The 18,473-nt window shown below is 38.9% G+C and overlaps 1 protein-coding gene across 2 annotated transcripts; it reads left to right on the top strand.

Moving 5' to 3' along the window:
- The first annotated feature begins 50 nt into the window (after window positions 1–50).
- LOC148024720 (caffeoylshikimate esterase-like) lies at window positions 51–11,351 on the top strand. 2 transcript variants are annotated; one of them, XM_087693746.1, is made up of 3 exons: window positions 51–892; window positions 1,151–1,303; window positions 11,186–11,351. In XM_087693746.1, exons 1-3 carry the CDS (start codon window positions 88–90, stop codon window positions 11,194–11,196), a joined length of 969 nt encoding a protein of 322 aa, XP_087549872.1. In that variant the 5' UTR covers window positions 51–87; the 3' UTR covers window positions 11,197–11,351. The 2 variants fall into 2 exon arrangements, with proteins under 2 accessions (XP_087549872.1, XP_087549871.1); XM_087693745.1 differs by lacking the exon at window positions 11,186–11,351 and adding an exon at window positions 4,959–5,336.
- Window positions 11,352–18,473: the final 7,122 nt, after the last annotated feature.

Consider the following 18,473-nt stretch of genomic DNA (forward strand, 5'->3'; position numbering starts at 1 on the left):
AAAGACTGTGGTTGAGAGAAAGAGAGAGAGAGAGAGATGTGGTTAAAGAAACGACGTTGAGGACAAGTGCGATAAAGAGAGAGAGAGATGGATGAGAGGCTACCGGTAGAGGACGCAAACGCTGAGAGCATATTCGGGGAGCTGTCGGCGGAGGGCTTCTATGAGAAGCATGGGGTGAGGCACCAGGAAGAATTCATAAGAAACGCCAGGGGCATGCGTCTGTTCACCCAGAGCTGGCAGCCTGCGTTGGCTCACGCAGGCCCCATCAAGGGCGCCGTTGTGGTGCTGCATGGCTATGGCAGCGACAGCAGCTGGATGGTGCAGCTGAGCGCGATCGCCATCGCCAAGCGCGGCTTTCGCGTGCACGCCCTCGATCACGAGGGGCACGGCCTCTCGGACGGCATCCGGGGCCATGTCCCGGACATGTCCAAAGTCATCGACGACTGCGTCCTCTTCCTCGCCCGCGTCGCTGCCGCCGGCCTCCCTGTCTTCCTATACGGCGAGTCCTTGGGCGGCGCCCTCGCCCTGCTCACCCACCTTCGGGCGCCGGCCCACCTGCCCCTCCGCGGCGCCATCCTTAGCGGCACCATGGTCCGCATCGCCCCTGCATTCACCCCGCCCTGGCTCGTTCAACAAGCCCTCCGGCTTGCTAGGACGCTTATACCCCTATGGGAGATTGTCCCTAGCAAGGACATCCCCACGGTGTCCTTCAAAGAGCCCTGGAAGCGCCAACTTGCCCGAGCTAACCCCCGTAGAAACACATCCCAACCTAGGGTTGCCACTGCGGCTGAGCTAGTCAGAACTGCCTCTGAGCTACAGTGTCGCCTCCGTGATGTCCGCATTCCCTTCTTGGCGGTGCATGGCAAAGATGATTGTGTTTGTGATCCTCTAGGTCAGTGCTTATGGAAAATATTTGAGAACCATTGCAAATACCTTCCACTTCAATTTTGGCACGCCTTTTCCAAGGCCGCATGGGCTATGGCATTTCACAAAAGTATAATTAGAATCATTTTAGCTCTATCAACTTCAAAACCTTCTCTCCATACTTTTAGACACCTCTTTCTCTTCCATATTTTAAACATTAGTTCTTTTGATTTTGAAATTAAGTTGATGCTAAACCTAAGTTGGTCTTTCCTGAATGTTGCTCTAGGTGTGAAGACACTCTTTGAGCAAGCATCTAGCATTGATAAGACCCTCAACATCTACCCAAACATGTGGCATCAACTTATTGGAGAACCCAACGAGAATGTCCAAATTGTGTTTCACGACATCTTCAAATGGCTTGATGAACATTGCACAAATGGTTAGAATTTGAACAAGAACATACATCTTGAATTTAAGGGTTGAGATAAATCCTCAAGTTTTTGTGAAAGGATCAGAAGTGCTCCAATATATTCTCAATTTCTTACGTTACTCTCATTCGTTTCCTTACCTCCTAAGCCTTAATGTGAAGAGGAAAGAATAGCTTTCCATGTAAATAAGAAATAGTAGATATATTATTTCAATAATTCAAATAGAACATGTATTGGTTTATCTCTTAATCCCAAATACATAATAAATGGTCTATGGTAGAAGGCCTCCTAAGCCTTAATGCGAAGAGGAAAGAATAGCTTTCCATGTAAATAAGAAATAGTAGATATATTATTTCAATAATTCAAATAGAACATGTATTGGTTTATCTCTTAATCCCAAATACATAATAAATGGTCTATAGTAGAAGGCCTCTCTTCAACTCGTGCTTTCATTTTGACTCACCATCAAAGGCATGAATCAAACTTATAAATGCCTAACTGCTAATTCACATGGTTGTTATCATAACTCTAATAAATTGATAGATGTGACACACATGACCAAGTACATCCCATGCATGCTTCATGAGTCATGGAATCCTTGTCTTGTTATGGGTGTGCATCTTCAAAAACACCAACTTTATGAGGAGGTTGAAGGAAAGGGAAGATGGAGGGTTAAGGGCCACTTAGCCTAGTGTGTGAATTAAAAGGACTTTAAGGCCATTAAGGTCTAATAATTTCCCAAAACACATAGCCAATGTTCCCATGTAATACATTGCATTGGACTAGTTAGAGAACTCCTATATCAAGTGAGTCAAAGAGATCGAGGAGATGTTGAAATGTTTGACAACAGTGTCAAACTAAGATATAGACCCATTTAGCACAAAGGATAGCTCCATGGGTATTCACAAGAGAAAGAGAGAAGAACAAGTGTAGGTGGTGAAGGTAGAAGTGCCTCAATCAAATTGTTACAACACAAGAAAACTCAAAGGGATCCATCAACCAATTATGAAGACGGTGTTCAGCTTTGCACTAAAGCAAACCCCAAAATCATTGGCACTCTACTAGCCAAATATATTAGCAAAAACATGGATGAAAAGCTAAAAGGAGTCTCCTAAAAGGTTACTTTGATTCAGATAAAGTATGTGCTAATGTTCTTCACTTCAGTTCTAAGGATGTGTTGGTCTTTTTCACAAATATACCCCCAAAGCAAATGGGTAGTGTATCTTTCTTCAATTCCATCCTCAAAGACATCAAAGCTCTCAATTAGATTTACTATAGTGGAAATTGTTTTTTTGAAGCGGTTTTTCACAAAAGGGAGGTAGTTAAGAAGGTATTGTTTGTAGGGGGCGTACTTTTGGAGTTAGGATCTCATGTGCATTATGCCATGGTAGTAGTTGATTGAGCTAGGTCAAGACTTGATGAAGGAGGAGTTCCCTCTTTGGGCAGAGATCTCAGCTTTGTCCACCTATCTATGCAATTCACTCCCAAACTTGCCAAAGGGCTTGAGAAGCCACTATATTATGTACCCCCTCTTGTGAGCCAATTCCAATACAAAATTTGCATGTTGTGGGACACTCAAGTCAAGAAGCTAGATGCACTAGTTATGGATATCCCATATATTACTAAACTCAAATTTAAGCTCACATTGAGCGAGTTCATAGGTTTTAGTTTCAATTGTTGCTTATGGGGCCACAAAGAATGTCCTAATGTAAAGGAGAAGCAAAAGGATGAAAAAATGCATTCAAACAAAGGTAGCTAGTCTAATATCATCAAGAGTGTTAAATTAATGTTGGGAGAAATGAAGGTGACAAAAACCATGACATTAAGGGTTGATAAGTAGTAAATCACAAGAACAAGGCTTCATGGGCAAAGCAAAGGTTAGAAGTTCGTGCCAATACTTGGACCAAGCCACCCAAATTTCACAATCTCTAGAGTAAGCCTCCAATACCTAAAATAGCAAGGATTGTGCCAATGCCTTCACCAACCTTAATAGAGTGTTGCTTGCTTAGCTTGACTAAGAATATCCTAGGATTGATGCTAATATTTAGATGGCAATGGTGCACGCTAGCTCGAGGCTACAAGAACCAAGATACAAAAGATGGTTCACTACACAAACTGTTGCTAAAGATTCAAAGCAAATTGAAGGGAGAAGCTTGAGTGAGAGCACAAGAAAACGGAAACAATGGAGGAGTGATCTATGGTAGATGGAGCAAGAGAACAAGAGAGAGAGAGAGAGAGAGAGAGAGAGAGAGAGAGAGAGAGAGAGAGAGAGAGAGAGAGAGAGATGTGGGAACTCCAATAGTCACAATGTGTGATTGGCCTTTCCTTATTGGAACGCCACTGAAAGAATAAAAAATGAAGTGACAGTGATGGGCACTTGACACCTGCAGTGTACAAGTGTACAGGTACTATCAATGTAGTAATATACACGAGGTGTAGGCATAGGTGCCTTTACCCCCAACAATCTACCAATTAAAGGTAAATGTGTTCCTAGTGAGGAGAGAACAAGAAAAAAATGACAAAGTACAAATGTACATAAAGTAAAATAGGATGAGAAAAGGCATCATCTCATCCAATGCCCATCAACTTCCTAAGGAAGGAAAAATGTTCCGTCGAGGGACTTTTAATGAGTATATTTGCATGATTTTGATGAGTTGAGATCTTGACAAGCTCAATGGACTTGTCCTCAATGACCTAGACTTTGATAAAATGGTAACACACCTCAATGTGCTTTATCTTTGCATGGAAGACCAAATTCTTGTCCAAATGAATAGCACTCATAGAATCTAAATGCAATGTAGGAACCATATTAGTAATACCAAGGTCTGCCACCAAATGGCCTAACTAGAGAACCTCCTTACAAGCATTAGTGGTTACAATGTACATTGTCTCTATAGGGGATAGGGTTGTGCATTTCTACACCCTAGACATTCAAGAAATAATATCTCTAGCAAAGGTGAAGATGTAGCCAAAGGTGAACTTCCTACTCTCTGCATGTCCTACATAATCAGAGTCAATGTATCCCACAATTCCTATATCTTGGTCCCCATAACATGTGCATATATATGTAGTGCCTTTAAGATATTTCATGATATCTTTCATGGCATCCCAATACCACCTACTAGATGTAACCATATAGCATGCCAAAACTCCCACTGCAAATGCTATGTTAGGATGTGTGGCTATCATGGCACACATCAAAGTGCCCACTGTGAATGCATAAGGGATCTTGGCCATATTGGCGATCTGCTCAGCAGACTATGGACAATTGACCTAACTAACCTTCACAATGATGCCAGGAGGCATATTCCATGGTGGATTCCGTGCCACGGTGGATTCCGTGAGGTTTTACGGTGGATTCCGTAAACTTAGATGACCGGGGCTCATACACAAAGTGGATTCTTTGTGCGAGAAGTTGATGGGAACGCCTATCCTTTTCGGGCGTTTCATTAATTTAGTGTGTACATGGGTGATTCCATAGCGGGTGATTCCGCAAAATGCATATTAAATTAATAAACGTTTATGAGTTTAGAGTGCGCACTCGTAATAAATTAAGGTTAGGATTTATTTCTAACCAGTTGATTTATTTATGTAGCTGAAAACTGCTAGGTATTCACTTTTGTCGGTTTACTTGTATTATTTTACTAATGATTGTGAATGCTTCAGTTGATGTGTAAAGATAGCAGCAGTGGAGGAGGAAAGCATTGGAGTCTAGCGAGTATTTGACCTTTGGATTATATTTTGATAGGCGCCACGCCTATATTTTGTTATGTCTATTGAGGCATTGATTATTGATTATTATTTTGTATGCGCCTATGCGCACGGATATGTTATTTCTATTTGGACATTGTGTTGGGCGTGCCAGACTCCATGGGCACCGTCCATTAGCTTTATTTCCTATTTTTGTAGAAAGAAAACTCAAAAGCTAAAAGCTTGTCATATTTTTGTAAATTGGGCTATTATTGAGCATGAAGATGAAAATATATATAAAATACATGCTTTGTGAAGCGCTCACACAAGGCATGGGGGGAGATTGAACCCAATTGGTCTCTTGCTTCTTGTCGTTCATGCTTTTACATTGTTTTTTGTGCAAAAAGGTAGAGTTCATTGTTCTTGGGGACCTTCCGGGATTCACTACGTGAGCATACTGTGACCGATCTGCGCACCAGTGGTATCAAAGGGGAGCTGAGATCAAGAGCTTCCAATCGCTACCCATCTCGAGCGAAGGCGGAGCTCCTGGAACGATCGGGATCTAGAGTCAATCTCGTCGCGAACTGTCGATATAGACAGACTTCTGGCGATCAAGAACCCCTGTTTCTACTCTCAGATCGTGAAGGACTAGGCTGTACAGGCGGAGGACCACGCATTCATCTCCTTCATCAAGTCGTCAAAAACCAGAGCTAAGTTTCAATTACAAGCCTAAAAGCTTTAAAAAATCAAAAGTCTTCAAGCTTAGTTAAGCTTTAATAAGCTTAACTTTGAAAATTCATCTCGGGCGGCGTCAATATATTCTCGCCGAGCTCAAACACGTCGTCAACATACTGCGATACCCGAAAATCAGATTTGGCTTGGTAAGCCATAAGTTCCATAACTAAGCTAAGTCATTCAAAGCTCTTAACTCCAGCAAGTCAACAAACTTCAGGTCCTGCGCACCAGAAGTCAAGTTCTGCAAGTCGACTGTAATCAAGTTCTGCAAGTTCACTAAGTTCTGTAAGTCTGTAACTCTGCAAGTCGGCTAAGTCTGCAACTCTGTAAGTCAGACTAGTCAACTGGAGTCAGAACTAACTAGTGCTCAAAACTTCTAGAAGGGCTGTTCCTGCGCAGAAACTCTGAACTGCAAAGTTGTTCGTGGCAAGGTATTCTACCTATCCGCAGGTCCGCTGAAGTATTTTCAGCAAACGAAGAAGGAAATACCAAAAAATACATAGCCTTGTAACCCCGAATTTGAGCTACGCTCATCCCACTAACCTGATTTTGAGTGAGAAAGGTCTTTTGAGTTTTACAGGATGACGAAACTACATATGGATGATCCTATGACTGAAGACGACCTACTTGAGCCTACCATGGAACAAAAGCTGGACCTAATCATGCTGCAATTGGAAGAAGAACGAAGGGCTAGGCAAGCATTGCAAGCGCAATTGACAAAATTACAAAGAGCGTCTACCGACAAAGAAGAACCTCAAGCTAAAGATTTGATTCAACGTACCATCGACGCCACTCTTCAAGCTCAAACCATTCGCAAGGAATCAAAGATAAGTAAACGAAGTTTCAAATTTCGCACTTTCAATGGCATACGAGAAGGACAGACTGTTTTATCATTCATTAGTCAGTTTGATGACTATTTCCATGAGGAAACCTATCCAGAAAAAGATAAAATCAAGTGTGTTACTAATCATTTGGTAGACAGAGCATCACTTTGGTGGACTGTAGTATGCAAGAGCATAGAATGTCCTGCTACTTGGGAAGATTTCAAGAAGAAGTTCATGCAGAATTTCCTTCCACCACAATTTCATGAGAAGGCTATCAAGCAATGGGATTTACTTCAACAATGGGATCGTGAGCCTATTTTATAGTATACAGAGCATTTTTGGAATGCACTCCTACAGCTACGCATGCTTGAAGACGTACCAGAGGCGACACATAAGCGCAAGTATATGTCTGGACTCCTTGGGTACTACTGTGCTGAAGTTAACATGTTCAAGCCTGCTACCCTTGAAGACGCCATTTCACTAGCTCACGACACTGAAGATAAGCTACGAGGTAGAGACAGATGACCACATCAATTCCAAGCCAATGGTAACTATGAATCTAAACAATTCAATTCCAATTTTAGAAGATTCAATCCAAGTTGTTTCTCTTCATCATCTTTCCGCAAAAATTGGGCAAAACCACCTGCATTACCATCCAATGTCAATCAAAACCCTAAGCCTATTCCACAGCCAAATCCTAATGTACCTAGACTTCTCGCCATTGTAAACAATGTAACCAAAGCCAAGCCAATAGTATGCTATAAATGCCACCAGCCTGGACATCTAGCATCAAATTGTCATTCAAAGAAGCCACCAGCTCATATCAACTATCTTGGAGCCATGGACGAAGACGAGCATGAGAATATGCATGATTTCACTGAAGATGATGACGACACTACTACTACTTTCAACACTTTACCAGGTATGCCTACTCCACATTCATTATTGACTATGAAATGTTTGGTGCATGGAAAGGAAAAGACTATCTTGCATGATGACGGTAGTACTCATGACTTTATTTCAGCAAAATTGGTAAAGGTATTGAAATTACAGACTGTACCTACGCATTATCGCATAAAAGCTGCATTTTTAGGTACTAGGTATAATGGTACACAAGAAGTACAAGATTTAGAGATTCAAATAGGTTCATACACTGAAAGAAGAAATTTCTTAGTTGTTCCATTACAGTCAAGTGACATTATTTTAGGAATGCCTTGGTGACATCAGCATAACCCAAATATAGATTATTCCACACACACAATGAATATTAATTTTCAAGGAAAATCTATTACATTATATGGTATGCATGCATCTAATTTTTTTCCACTACTTTTGCATACTCAAGCAAAACGTGCATTACGCAAGAGTACTAAATCATATCTCATTTGGGTGAATGAATTGCAAGCAAAGGAAAATCATATGCATCCTAGACATAAGGAATTTCTTGCATATTTTAAGGACTGTTTTGCAGAAGACCTATCACCAGGTTTACCACCTTCACGTCAAAAAGACCATAAGATTGATTTGATCCCTGGCACACAACCACCTTGCAAAGCACCATATAGGCACAATCAAATAGAGCAAAAAGAAATCCAGAGTCAAGTTGAAGAATTACTAAATAGAGGTTTAATTCGACCTAGCAGTTCTCCATTCGGTGCACCTGTACTCTTAGTCAAGAAAAAGAATAATACCTATCATATGTGTATTGACTACCGAGCTTTAAATAAGATCACTGTAAAGAATAGGTATCCTATACCTAGAGTTGATGACCTTATGGACAAACTGCAAGGATCTTCTATATTTAGTAAAATTGACCTTAAGTCTAGATATCATCAGGTGAGGCTAGATAAATCTGACATATTTAAAACTGCATTCAGAACACAGTTTGGCCATTACGAATTTTTAGTCATGCCATTCGGATTGACTAATGCACCTACAACCTTCAGTAGAATGATGAACCGTATCTTTTTAAAATATCAGTACTGTGTGATTGTTTTCTTTGATGATATTTTGGTGTTTAGTCAAAATGAGAAAGAGCATTATGAGCATTTGTCATTAGTTTTTCAATTACTAAAAGAAAATCAACTGTTTGCAAATCCTGAAAAGAGTGAATTCTTTAAGACAGAAATTGAGTATTTAGGTCATATTGTATCATCTAAAGGAATTAAAGTTGATCCTAAGAAAATTGATGCAATATTGCATTGGCCTGTCCCTAAAAACGTGCATGAGTTATGCTCATTCCTTGGTCTTGCTAGTTTCTATAGGAAGTTTGTACGTAATTTTTCATTACTTGCTTTACCATTAACAAAACTTCTTACGAAAGGAATTGTTTATCAATGGATCGAAAATCAACAGAAATCCTTTGACTTACTGAAACATGCATTAACCAATGCCCCTGTTTTACCGTTGCCTAACTTTAATAGACCATTCTTTCTAGTTGTGACCGATGCTAGCGAATCAGGAATAGGAGCCGTACTAATGCAAGACAATCATCCAATAGCATATTCTAGTTGTAAGCTGAAACCCTTTGAGCTGAAATATTCCACATATGACAAAGAACTATTAGCAGTTGTACAAGCATTAAGACAGTGGAAACACTACTTAATGGGTTCAGAATTCATGATAAAGACCGACCAGCAAAGCATTAGACATTTACTTAGCCAACCCCAAATTTCTGACCGTCATATCAAATGGGCTTCCTTTATTCAAAGTTTTCATCCTATCATTCAATACCAACCTGGAAAAGAAAATGTAGTGGCTGATGCATTGAGTAGAAGACCTGCAATTCATAATATTTCTGTCATATCTTTTGATTCTTTGATTGCTATGAAAGATACATATCACCAGGATATTACTTTTCATTCTGATTGGAATAAATTAGTTCAAAATAATTTCATTCCTGTTGATTCATTGTCATATAATGATGGATTTATGTTTTATGAAAAGAGACTGTGTGTTACTATTCCATTCCGATCTTTTGTTTTGAATGAAATTCATTGTCCCCCATATCAAGGTCATAGAGGTATCATATCTACATTACGTATGTTAACTGAAGATTTTTATTGGCCGCATATGGATACAGATGTATTTAATTTCGTTTCTGAATGTTTGATTTGTCAAAGAGTAAAAAGACATCATGGTAAACAGTATGGATTACTAATGCCTTTGTCTATTCCATCTAAACCTTGGGAACACATTTCTATGGATTTCATTACTAGTTTACCAAATACTAAATCTAATCATGATATGATTTGGACTGTTGTAGATAGATTTAGTAAGCAAGCATGTTTCATTCCATGTAAGAAAACTTTAACAGCATCACAAGCAGCACAATTATTTTTGAAAACTGTTTTTACTAACCATGGATTGCCAAAAGTGATTATTTCAGATCGTGATTCTAGATTTTGTAACAATTTTTGGATTACCCTGTTTGCTTATCTAGGCACAAAAATTGATTTCTCATCTGCATTTCATCCAGAAACAAATGGACAAACAGAAGCCACAAACAACACCATTCTAGATCTTTTACGTGCATATACTATCTCTAAACCTCAGACATGGGACACTCATATGCATTTATTACAGTTTGCATATAACAATACACCGCACACATCTACAAAGAAAGCACCTTTTGAAGTCATTTATGGATATAGATTATCTACACCTGTTGCATCTTTGTCTAATAGAATTCAGAGTGCTGATGATATTGCTAGTATGCATAACAGTATTTTTGATGAGGTTAAGGATATGATTGCTAAAACCCAACAATCATATACCAAACAAGCCAACAAGAAAAGACAAGCCATGAATTTCAAAGTTGATGATTATGTTTGGCTGAGAATAGAAAAACGTAGACTACAAAGTGTAGATAGACATCCAGTTGTCAAACTAGCTCCTAGATTCTATGGACCATTTAGAATCATTCATAAAATTAATGATAATGCATTCAAGTTAGAATTACCATCTCATTGGAAAATTCACAATACATTTCACATTAGTTTATTGAGACCATTTAGAGGCCAATTACCTATCCACCCTGTTTATGAAAACCCAACTTTATTAGAGGAAGAGACTGAAATACTTGAACCAGAAGCCATCATAGACACTGACTATACGACCACTAGAACTGGCCGAAGGTATTCTAGATATCTAGTTAAGTTTAATAACCATCCTGTAGAGGAAGCACAATGGATGCACGCTAGAGACTTAAACACTTTCCCCACTCTGTTAGCTCCACATTGAGCTAATAGCAATTGAGGTCAATTGCTATCCCACCCCGGGGGTATGATGCCAGGAGGCATATTCCACGATGGATTCCGTGAGGTTTTACGGTGGATTCCGTAAACTTAGATGACCGGGACTCATACACAAAGTGGATTCTTTGTGTGAGAAGTTGATGGGGACGCCTGTCCTTTTCGGGTGTTTCATTAATTTAGTGTGTACATGGGTGATTCCATAGCGGGTGATTCTGCAAAATGCATATTAAATTAATAAACGTTTATGAGTTTAGAGTGCGCACTCGTAATAAATTAAGGTTAGGATTTATTTCTAACCAGTTGATTTATTTATGTAGCTGAAGACTGCTAGGTATTCACTTTTGCCGGTTTAATTGTATTATTTTACTAACGATTGTGAATGCTTCAGTTGATGTGTAGAGATAGCAGCAGTGGAGGAGGAAAGCATTGGAGTCTAGCGAGTATTCGACCTTTGGATTATATTTTGATAGGCGCCACGCCTATATTTTGTTATGTCTATTGAGGCATTGATTATTGATTATTATTTTGTATGCGTCTATGCGCACGGATATGTTATTTCTATTTGGACATTGTGTTGGGTGTGCCAGACTCCATGGGCACCATCCATTAGCTTTATTTCCTATTTTTGTAGAAAGCAAACTCAAAAGCTAAAAGCTTGTCATATTTTTGTAAATTGGGCTATTATTGAGCATGAAGATGGAAATATACATAAAATACATGCTTTGTGAAGCGCTCACACAAGGCATGGGGGGAGATTGAACCCAATTGGTCTCTTGCTTCTTGTCGTTCATGCTTTTACATTGTTTTTTGTGCAAAAAGGTAGAGTTCATTGTTCTTGGGGACCTTCCGGGATTCACTACGTGAGCATACTGCGACCGATCTGTGCACCAAACTAACCTTCACATGAGAAGGTATATGATAACCAATAGGCTTAACATCCTGCATATGAAACCGCTCAAGAACCTTCCTAATACACTCCTTCGACAAGTAAAGGAGCCCCTTAGAGTGATCTTATGTGATGTGCATCTGAAGAATATATAGGGTCTATCCCATGCCCTTGATCTCAAAGCTCTGCTTGAGCTAACTTTTCAAGGCAGCCTGCTCATCATGAGCACTCCCAGCAATCAATATATCATCCACATAGAGTACAAAATCATAAGGTTGCCATCATGGGCCTTCTTCTCACTACAGGTTTAGCCCTTGGGGTTAATTTCATTTCATGATCCACATCTCAACTAGGAGGTAGTTTAGCTAAATCTTCCAAGAACACATTTGCATACTTGTTACTAAGACATGCTAGTTCTTCAGGGTCTATAGGTGGATTTTTTAAATTTAATTTGATTAAATAAATAGGTAGCACCTTCCTTAGACCCTTAATTAATTTACTTGCTTTCATTAACTGTAGTCTAGGTGTCCTTGCCTTTTCTTGAGCTTGATATAAAGTTCCATTAATGTTGTTAAAGGTGATTGTCCCTTGTCCATAGTGGATCCTAGCACAATAGACCTAGACAATTCATATCTAAGAGATAATTGTAAGTCCCCAAGGATAGAACCCTAAAGTTTACCTTAGTATATTGATTTCCTAAGTGTAGATCAACATCTTTGATTATTTAATTTGAGTATAATTCTTTCTCATTTTCCAATTCAACTACAAGTTTCCTAGCAGGATTCAAGTTCTAATTGTAATTTCTTAATGCACTTAGGAGACATAAATGAATGAGTAGTACCTAAATCAATAAGAATTGAGAAATATTTACCTTAGTGCTCTATAGGCACTTATGGAATAGTGAATTGGTAGTCGGCCTCTTGATTTTATGATGGCCAGATAATAGTTCCTCTCTCCGATTCTTCATAGAGAGCAATATCGTCTTCCTCTTCTTGTCCCACCAAGGAAACAAGCATGACCACCTATCCCTCATCTTGCTCCTCGTCCCCTCCCTCAATTGTTGAATTTTCCTCTTGCTAGAGGGTTGTGAGGAGGGTTGTCATTAGTTGTATGAATAGGATATTGAGCCCTAAAGCAACCAAACGGTTATATCTAAAGCTACTAAGATTGGGCTATTGGATTGGGATTTGTGGGGTAAGGGTTGTTTTTATTGGTTTGGCAATTTGGGGCATTATGGACAAGGTTGAGGCGGCCTCAATTTTGATTTTCCATTGAAAGATTAATCCAAACCCTCTTTGAATAGGAAAATCCACAGTTTGGGTCGAAGGGGGTAGCCTGAAAGTTCATTCTTAGAAGAAATTCGATCAAAGGTTGAGCCTGTAGCAACACATCTTGAAGGTTAAGAGGTTTCACGTCCTTCAGTTTCCAATTTAGGGGTGGGTTTAAGCCTTGACAAAAGTGTATTGTATCATAGTCATCTTGGGATCATACTTCAAAAGGGAAACAAAATGGGAGCAATACCCTTTCACTCTATTAGGTCTCCCTTAGGCTAAAAAACTCATCCATTCTACAGATTTGATAGGTTGGAGACATGTATCTCCCTTGGACAGCTACCTTGATTTGTTTCCTAGTTTGAGACATCTAAGTGACAATCTTGTTGCAACACCATTATTTCCACCATAATTGGGCGATCATAGCCTAATTGGCTATGCTTGTTCTAGCTGCAAAAAAATAGTATTCCATCTATTCGATCCATGTCGTCTCAATATTTGTTCTATCTATTTACCTTCATTATTAAACTTGAGTAGTTTAGCTTTCTTTTAAGAGAAAAAAAAAATATATTGATCGACAAAGAAATTCATGGCATGGATACCTAAAAGGTGTATGATCATCTTAGATAATATCATTCATGAAAAGATTTTTTACACCATCAAAAGCTCAAGTTGTATTACATCAATATATACATTATGTATGTGTTTGTGAAGAGAACTTTTTGATACATTGAAAAAGGCTTTTAGTCATGAAACTTGGACACATATATCTTTGTATACATGTGGTTTTTCATGGACTATAAGAAGTAGATAATGGTTTGGTTGTTCGGGAAATCCCTTGATAATATGGTCATTCCGTTTTAGTCTACTTAGGTGAGCTATTCTATCAGGAGGTAAGACATCAATAACTCGATCATAGATATACTGATCTTAATGTATTCTTTTATCATTCACAGTTGTTTCAAGATAGGCTAATGTTTCAACATCAATAAAGTAATAGTCGTTATGATGAGTCCATCACCTTTCTTCATAGTCTCCAGGAAGACAATACAATCTTTCCAAGATCTTCATGAAATCTTCTCACCAAGAATAATCTAGTGAATTCATAATGGATTGATACATTGTGTAAAATACCTAGAAGTCATGCCAAGGTTCATCTTGAATCTATATAGGTGACAAGTAGGTTAATTTAATGCAATTATATATATATGCTAGAGATAAAATAACTCATTGGAGATAAAAGAAAATCAATTATATTAATTTTTTATTTATATACAATGCTTCATTTAACTCAAAATTTGCATGATATAAAAATCAACCATGGTACTATTGAATAGAGATAGCTTCAAATTCGGGTGGCTCATTATAGATATCTAGGGCTAGATAGTTGATGGAAAGATTGAAAAATCTGCCTGCTTTATAACTAAAAGAAAAAGATCTATGTGTAAACACAACTCAATTGAGTTGTATAACTTGGATAATCCTACGATACACTCACTAAGCTCACATCATTACCTTGCCCTCATGAAACTCAACAAGACCTAGAGGACCTACATAGAAAGTAAAAAGTTAGACTATGTTGAGCCTCTCAATCTATCCGATCCTCCATAGAAAGTAAAAAGTTAGACTATGTTCAGCCTCTCAATCTATCCGATCCTCCATAGATCATATTCAAGGTTGTTGATGTGGTCAAAGTGCATGCAATAGCTAGTAGACATCTAGTATCAATCCATACACTACATTCACTATCCTGCATGAAAGAACTAGCATTGTGGAGAGTTAAAAATCTAGTCTATCAAGCGAAACACATGCTCTCTCAGGGGTAGGCAGCATAGTGAACCAACTTGATATACCAAAGGGAATATCAAATGGAAGTTCTTCTACACAAAATAACAAGTGGAAGAGAGTATCCTAACTTCTTTTGTCCTTATAAATTTTAGTCACTTATGATGCTCATGAATTACTTAAGGCTATTCTCTTATCAAGGTACAAGTCATAAAGTTTATCTAATTTCATAATTTATTCATTCATTTTGTTTACAAGATGTTAGTTGGCCTAAACTTATATTTTCTTGGCAAATTGAGAGTACTTTAGGAGGATTTCTATATATCCATGGCCAAGAGGGAATAATCGAGGTGACTTGATATGTTTAGATTAGGAATGAAAAAATTATAAGGTTGCAACCCAATGCAATTAGGGCTTACGGCTCTTGTGAGTTGAGAATACACATAGTGTTTTGATTGATCAAATTTTTATCTACAAAAATAAGGGCTTCCAAGTCTTTGGTTTTGAAGAATCAAAAATATGCAACTAAGTTGAGTTCTACAAGAATTGAGACTCTTAAATATCATGTTCAATGTGCTTGACTTTTTTGACATCCACTAGGTAAATTACACAATATCCAACTTCCCTCTTAGATTTCTTGCCAATCTAATCTCCGAGGATGGTCTTGAGTGTAATCAAGCCAACATCATGCCTAAACATAAAATTGTTTGATACACAAGCAATAGTAAAGAATAAAATTTAGTATTTAGTCCATTGATCACATGTTGAATAACTTAACATCTTTATTTACAACTTTAATATAGTGATAGAGAGTAATGAAAAATTAATGCTTTGATATCACATAAAATGTATCTCCACTCTAGTTTAATTTAGGGAAGGTCTCTAGTAGTCATTTAATGACCAATCCTAGTCACCACCATATGTGTTAACTTTGAGCATGCAAACTTTAGATGACTAGGCATTCCCTAGATCTAGCTCACATGTGAAGCATCTGGCCTAATCTCACAAGGATCAACATGCAAGTTTCAGAAGATACAACTATGGTCTCTCTAACAACAATCTAATATCGAACTCGAAATGAACACATTTCATTAATCACCCAAGATCGAGATAGGTAAGCACCACACTTGGTTCAATGAGAGTGAGAAATGAGGTGGAGTTGATGATGCCAAGAGGCATATTTCACGCTGGATTCCGTGAGGTTTTACGGTGGATTCCGTAAACTTTGATGACCGGGGCTCATACACAAAGTGGATTCTTTGTGCGAGAAGTTGATGGGGACGCCTGTCCTTTTCGGGCGTTTCATTAATTTAGTGTGTACACGGGTGATTCCATAGCGGGTGATTCCACAAAATACATATTAAATTAATAAACGTTTATGAGTTTAGAGTGCGCACTCGTAATAAATTAAGGTTAGGATTTATTTCTAACCAGTTGATTTATTTATGTAGCTGAAGGCTGCTAGGTATTCACTTTTGTTGGTTTAATTGTATTATTTTACTAACGATTGTGAATGCTTCAGTTGATGTGTAGAGATAGCAACAGTGGCGGAGGAAAGCATTGGAGGATAGCGAGTATTCGATCTATGGATTATGTTCTGATAGGCGCCATGCCTATATTTTGTCATGTCTATTGAGGCATTGATTATTTATTATTATTTTGTATGCGCCCATGCGCACGGTTATGTTATTTCTATTTAGACATTGTATTGGGCATGCCAGACTCTTTGGGCACCGTCCATTAGCTTTATTCCTATTCTTGTGTTAAAGCAAACTCAAAAGCTAAAAGCTTGACATATTTTTGTAAATTGGGCTATTATTGAGCATGAAGAAGAAATATACATAAAATACATGCTTTGTGAAGCGCTCACACAAGGCATGGGGGGAGATTGCACCCAATTGGTCTCTTGCTCTTGTCGTTCATGCTTTTTACCTTGTAACTTGTGCAAAAAGTAGAGTTCATTGTTCTTAGGGACCTTCTGGCATTCACTACGCGAGCATACAGCGACCGATCTGCGCACCAGTGGTATCAGAGCGGAGCTGAGATCAAGAGCTTCCAATCGCTACCCATCTCATGCGAAGGCGGAGCTCCTGGAACGATTGTGCTCTACGGTCAATCTTGTCGCCAACCGTCGATACAGGCAGACTTCTAGCAATCAAGAACCCCTGTTTCTGTCATTAGATCGCGAAGGATCGGGCTATACAAGCGGAGGACCACTCCTTCATCTCCTTCAACAAGTCGTGGACAACCAGAGAGATAAGTCATTAATTTTCCATTCTTCAAGCTTAAAGCTTTAAAGTTTGGGAAGCTTTAGAGAAGCTTTAAGCTTCAGAATCTAATCGTCACGCATCAGAAGACCTCCGAAAATCACGGCGCCATAAAAAACGGCCCCCCCCACGAAATTCGTCGTTTCCTGATCCTTAAGCCTCCTTAAGCTTAATCCATTAAGCTTAGTCTACTCAAGCAAGTCAATCCTGCAAGTCACCAAACTCCAGGACACACCACAGAAGTCAAGTTTTGCAAGTAATTTCTGATCAAGTTCTGCAAGTTTCTTAAGTCGAATAAGTTCTGCAAGTCTGCAACTCTGCAAGTCACATAAGTCTGCAACTCAGCAAGTTAGACTAGTCAACTAGAGTCAGAACTGACTTGTGCTCAAAACTCCTAGAAGGACTGTTCCTGCGCAGAAACTCCGAATTGCAAAGTTGTTCGTTGGAAGGTACTCTACCCATACGCAGGTTTGCTGAAGCATTTTCAGCATACGAAGAAGGATAAATCGCAGATTTTCAAAGATTGAGAAAGCTATACCCAAAAACACATAAGCCTTGTAACCCCGAACTTGAGCTACGCTCATCTTGCTAACCTGATTTTGAGTGAGAAAGGTCTTTTGAGTTTTACAGGATGACGGAACCACATATGGATGATCTTATGGCTGAAGACGACTTACCTGAGCCTACGATGGAGCAAAAGATGGACTTAATCATGATGCAATTGGAAGAAGAACGAAGGGCTAGGCAAGCATTGCAAGCGCAATTGGCAAAATTACAAAGAGCGTCTACCGACAAAGAAGAACCTCAAGCTGAAGATCTGATTCGAAGTACCATCGATGCAACTCTTGAGGCTCAAACCATTCGCAAGGAATCAAAGATAAGTAAACAAAGTTTCAAATTCCGTACTTTCAATGGCATACGAGAAGGAAAAACTGTTCTACCATTCATTAGTCAGTTTGATGACTATTTCCATGAGGAAACCTATGTAGAAAAAGATAAAATCAAGTGTGTTACTAATCATTTAGTAGATAGAGCATCTCTTTGGTGAACTATAGTACGCAAGAGCATAGAATGTCCTGCTACTTGGGAAGATTTCAAGAAGAAGTTCATGCAGAATTTCCTTCCACCACAATTTCATGAGAAAGCTATTAAGCAATGGGATCTTCTCCAGCAACGGGATCATGAGCCTATTCCTCAGTATACAGAGCGTTTTTGAAATGCACTCCTCCAGCTACGCATGCTTGAAGACGTACCAGAGGCGACACATAAGCGCAAGTATATGTCTGGACTCCTTGGGTACTACTGTGCTGAAGTTAACATGTTCAAGCCTGCTACCCTTGAAGACGCCATTTCACTAGCTCACGACACTGAAGATAAGCTACGAGGTAGAGACAGATGACCACATCAATTCCAAGCCAATGGTAACTATGGATCTAAACAATTCAATTCCAATTTTAGAAGATTCAA

Source organism: Lygodium microphyllum, chromosome 15, assembly GCF_053477565.2.
Source record: "Lygodium microphyllum isolate KBCC chromosome 15, Lygodium_microphyllum_v1.1.10, whole genome shotgun sequence".
Classification (NCBI taxonomy): Eukaryota; Viridiplantae; Streptophyta; class Polypodiopsida; order Schizaeales; family Lygodiaceae; genus Lygodium; species Lygodium microphyllum.

What these genes read in the sequence shown, in the direction of transcription:
- LOC148024720 (XM_087693746.1), top strand. Translation starts at nt 88, where the DNA reads ATGGATGAGAGGCTACCGGTAGAGGACGCAAACGCTGAGAGCATATTC. An exon ending in TTGTGTTTGTGATCCTCTAG is followed by an intron (nt 893 to 1,150) that starts GTCAGTGCTTAT and finishes ATGTTGCTCTAG; the next exon opens with GTGTGAAGACACTCTTTGAG.